General features: G+C 36.4%; 1 protein-coding gene across 1 annotated transcript in view; it reads right to left on the minus strand.

Moving 5' to 3' along the window:
* Positions 1-209: 209 nt before the first annotated feature.
* Positions 210-4,518, minus strand: part of LOC119585886 (UDP-N-acetylglucosamine--peptide N-acetylglucosaminyltransferase 110 kDa subunit-like) — a 62,807-nt gene continuing 58,498 nt past the window's right edge. Inside the window, 7 exon segments of the mRNA XM_037934616.1 lie at positions 210-2,209; positions 2,363-2,531; positions 2,874-3,081; positions 3,195-3,422; positions 3,537-3,728; positions 3,881-4,075; positions 4,308-4,479. Of these exon segments, the coding sequence (XP_037790544.1) occupies positions 2,056-2,209; positions 2,363-2,531; positions 2,874-3,081; positions 3,195-3,422; positions 3,537-3,728; positions 3,881-4,075; positions 4,308-4,479 (1,318 nt within the window). The 3' untranslated portion in view covers positions 210-2,055.

Consider the following 4,518-nt stretch of genomic DNA (forward strand, 5'->3'; position numbering starts at 1 on the left):
CATCCTATAATTTCAGTAGGTTTCTTGAATGGCAATTTGTAGAGTTATGAATGTATTTGCAAATTTGCAATTTGAATATTGTTATATGCATTCTGGTGTGGAAAATATTTGCACTGACATAACAATTTTAATTTTGGATAAAAATACAGAAATTCTACACTTTGAACTTTGTTTCTTGTGATATAGAGTACAAAGTTAATGACAACTCCTTGCTTTGTTTGTATTTTATTTTTGAAAAGCAAAGAACAATGTACAGACTTTTTATGCATCCCCTCTCTGTGAACTTCCATTAAATCATTTTCAATTCCTTTGAAGTCCTGAGGAAACATAAAAAATATATATATATACACATAGGAAAACAAGATGTATAAACAAACTTAGAGAAACACTGCAGCATCCTATATTTGTAAAAATACTACTCCTGTCAAGTCTCCAGAGAGGGGAGGAAGAAAAAAGGAGAGATGGAGAAATCTACAGCAAGAATGGAGCAAACCAAAATCTATAGTGATGCAAGGGATGAAACGGCCTTGAGTGGTGTACTCGCCATTGTCCAGGCCCAAAAGTGCATTTCTTCTTCTTCATGGAGGACAATGCTCAAATATTTCCAGAGTGAGAATACTGGGCTACTAATACAAAAGAAACACTTCTTTAACAAGAAACAAACAGATGTCACACGTCCACTTACAACTGTAATGCTTGATAATGGTATCACTTAGTGCAAGGGAACTTCCATGACAAATGAAACCTGTGTTAGTTACACCTGGATATTTGTCATCCAGTGTCTCACAAGGACACTTTTATCACACCTTGCATGATGAAATGTATTACTAAACATTATTTAGATCCCTTATCAACCTGTCTAAGTTCAAATTTTACATATAAACTGTCCCATACACAAAAAAAAAAATATATATATTCTTTTTTTTCATGATTATTCCCTTTATATCAAGAGACTGCTTCACCTGCCTCTACAACAGAGTGAACATGCTTTTACCTACCAATAACTTCGTTGGCATACAAATAAATGAAATTTTCAAATCTTTAGCACCCACAGTTAACAAGACAACCTAAAACTGCCCCACAACCAGATCTGTGAGACAAGCTTTTTATTTATGGTTACCTTTCAATCTGTTGTAAGGGCATTTAAAAATATATTTGAATATCGATACTGATAGCTATTATTTACCATGTTCTAAAAAGCTAATGGAGCCTTGTCATTATGTACATGGTAATGGTGCACATTCTTTGGGATGAAGAAAAATTATCACTAATGCCTCTGATAATTATGAAATATCATCTAAGAATGTACATATGGATATCTATTCTCACTAACTGCAGAATTTGCCAAAAATAAAAAATTAAAACTATAAAAAAACATCACAAATTAACATGGATAAAACTATTTATACATGTAGAAATATCCCTGTCTTAATACATAAAAAATAAATGATAAAAAATTAAGTGAAAAATGAGAGAACCCTATACACTCACGCACACACACACTTGAAGACTCCTGAGCCTTTTGAAGCATGCTTATTTCTAAAAGAAAACTTGGGTTTTATTTACAGCTTGTTCATAATATTAACTCCACGCAATCTTTTACTGATCAGATATGCCTTGTATTTCAATTTCTAACAGGTTTGATATCCATGATGGTTGGCCATTAACAAGATCATATATTTTGAAATATCAAAAATGTCTAGCTAAAAACATCTACTTTGAGTTACACAAGTTAATGACAAAGTAGTACTGGATATATAAAGAAGCTGGAATCCACTGTGTCAATGGTCAACTGGCCTGTATACAACGAATAACATCAGTTCTGTCCTGGTGCATTGTAACAATTATGGCATTGATCTGAAAGAACTAATATCACATTTACTTCATAGTTAGTGCTGGATACTTAATCAATTCACTTCCTTGGTTGCAATAAATGACTGGTATGTCGGTGTGATTGCGGGCAATGCAACATCATTTTACAATTTCAAGTCGAGTAAATCCTACTGAAATAAATAAATACTCCATCCTGAATCTCAATAAATATCTTATCCTCAATTACCACTCAGTGATGTGGTCTGGCTTCTCTCCACCACTGTATTTCTTCCACATACGCCCAAAGAGCCTTTCTAGGTTAGTTGCATATGTCTTGCAATCAAACAGAGGGGAGTCGATGCGAGCCTTCCACACTTTAGCTCTTGTGGCTTTTAAGCTGGGGATAAAAAGTCATGTTGTAATGGAGCATTGCAGAGGTCTCACTTTATTCATTAAACAAAAGCAATTTCTCAGAAACTCAAGGTGGTATAGAAGTTTAATATCTATCCCACCCCTCCACAAAAAAAAGTGGAAATAAGAAAATACTCACTATTCACGATCATTCCCTAGTTTACAGGCAATGTCCTCATATTCTTGTCTGGTTTGTGCTACAAGTTCTGGACACCCTAAACAGTGGAGTTGAGAAGCTGCAACTCGAGATGCCAAGGTTTCTCCAGACAGTGTAATCATGGGAGTACCTGCCCACAAAACATCCATACCTGGAAAGCAAAAAAATTAAAATTTTGTATGCATACAAATGTTGATTTTATAAAACTCTAAATTTTTTATATCCTGAAGAAACTGGATTTAACATATGCAATCTTTTGGTACAATAATAAACAAGTAAGTGTGGCAAAATACCGAGGGAAAAGGTAACAGGACATTTCCTAATCAATATACATAATGAAAGCAGTGACTAATTACCTCTTTGATAGAATGAATGACCTGAGCAGAAATGGAGTGGTAGATAAGGAAGAATGATGACCATGAAAAAATATAAATTAATAAACAAAACACTAAACCTAGTCACTCTCCCCCATTCAATATTAGTATCAACTTACCTGTAGTATGTCCATTACACAAAGGAGTGTCTAAACACACATCAGCCAGCTGCCCTCTACGTACATGTTCTTCTTTAGCAGCTACATTGGAAAATATGATTCGTCCAGCACCAACACCCAGTTGTTGTGCTTGTGCTAGGATATTAGCTTCTCCATGAGCTGGGAACCGCAGGAGCCATACAACTGACTTAGGTACTCGTTTCAAAATCTGCAACAATAAGAGAGGAGGGTCTAACTTTGTCATAGTATTAAATCAGTCTAATCTTGCATATACAAAATATTCTCTGCATAGACCTATGATTACCTTGATCCCATACTCACATTGCACCACATCTGTAGCGTTGAGGGATCAATCTTGTACAACTGGTTGAAGTTACAGTAAATGACTGCATCCTCTGGCAGGCCATACTGCTTCCGGGTGGTGACAAGGATGTTCTGTGGTGGTTCCTCTCCAGTGGCAGCTTTGTTGTTCATTTGTGTTGTGGCTAGTCCATTCTGCACAAGCAACCCATTCACTGTTGCCTGTACTTGGCCAGCTTGGATCATACTCTGTAAAAGGAGGAGAGAAATACAATAATGACACAATGGTTCAGTTCAATAAGATAGTAAGATGGTACACTCACAAAACTTTATGAAAGAAATACCACAAGAAGCAGTCCTCACCTCAATTGGTGCTGTGCTGGGCAGCTGAGCTACAGTAACAGCAACTTCCACTGATTCCTTAGTAGTTGCTGGATTAACTACTTCCTTGATCGTCATCACTTCTGCACTCTCAATCACTGGGCTCAAATCAGTTGTATTGATGAGTGCTACTGTGTCCTTGATGCCTTCATTGTTTAACAGTTTCGGGTTATCCTTTCATAGGTAAAACAAATATATGTTAGAAATCAAATTTCTACAAATTCTGTTTCATCTGATGTAAAACTGTCACAAGCTAATAAATTTCAACATTACATGACACCATTTACAGAGTGAGAGCAGGAAGAAGAGATAGCTCTCCTACTTACAACAGACTCAATTAGAACCCTCTCCTTCAGGTGAGGGAACATGTGTTTGTGGTCTCCAACAAAGAATGTATCTGGCATGAAGGCAAGTTTTTCACTGTACTGTGTAGAAAGCTTCATAGGTGATGTGATTCGGTCTGTGATGAGGTAGTCCATGAAGGGGGCACCACTTGTGCCAGGATAACCAAGCCACATTACCTGCATATCAGAATTATAATCCATTTTGATGTCTTGACAAACTCATTTTACACAATCACTTTACATCCCATTTTGTTGTTATCATTAATGCTTTCCCTGAGTTTAATAACTGTATTCTCAACAAAGACCATACCTTGTTTTTCACACAATGTATTAAATCTAAAGTTTAAATCTAAAATTCCAAAAAAGGCCTTAGCCTTTTTTTTGCCGACAGCATGAAAACTACACTGACCTGGACAGGGGCAGGACGCAAAGCAAAGATCTCATTACGAGCACCCTTGGTATATCCATTCATGTTAACAAGAATATGAATGCCGTCCTGGTTAATGCGATCAGCAGCCTTGCCATTGCAGGGAATCTGAGACAGGTCAATGAAATGCTCTGCCTCTCGAGTGATCTTACTCCTGAAATGTAAATTTGAGTGAAAATCAGAATAAAGATTA

Source organism: Penaeus monodon, chromosome 20 (assembly GCF_015228065.2).
Source record: "Penaeus monodon isolate SGIC_2016 chromosome 20, NSTDA_Pmon_1, whole genome shotgun sequence".
NCBI classification, from domain to species: domain Eukaryota; kingdom Metazoa; phylum Arthropoda; class Malacostraca; order Decapoda; family Penaeidae; genus Penaeus; species Penaeus monodon.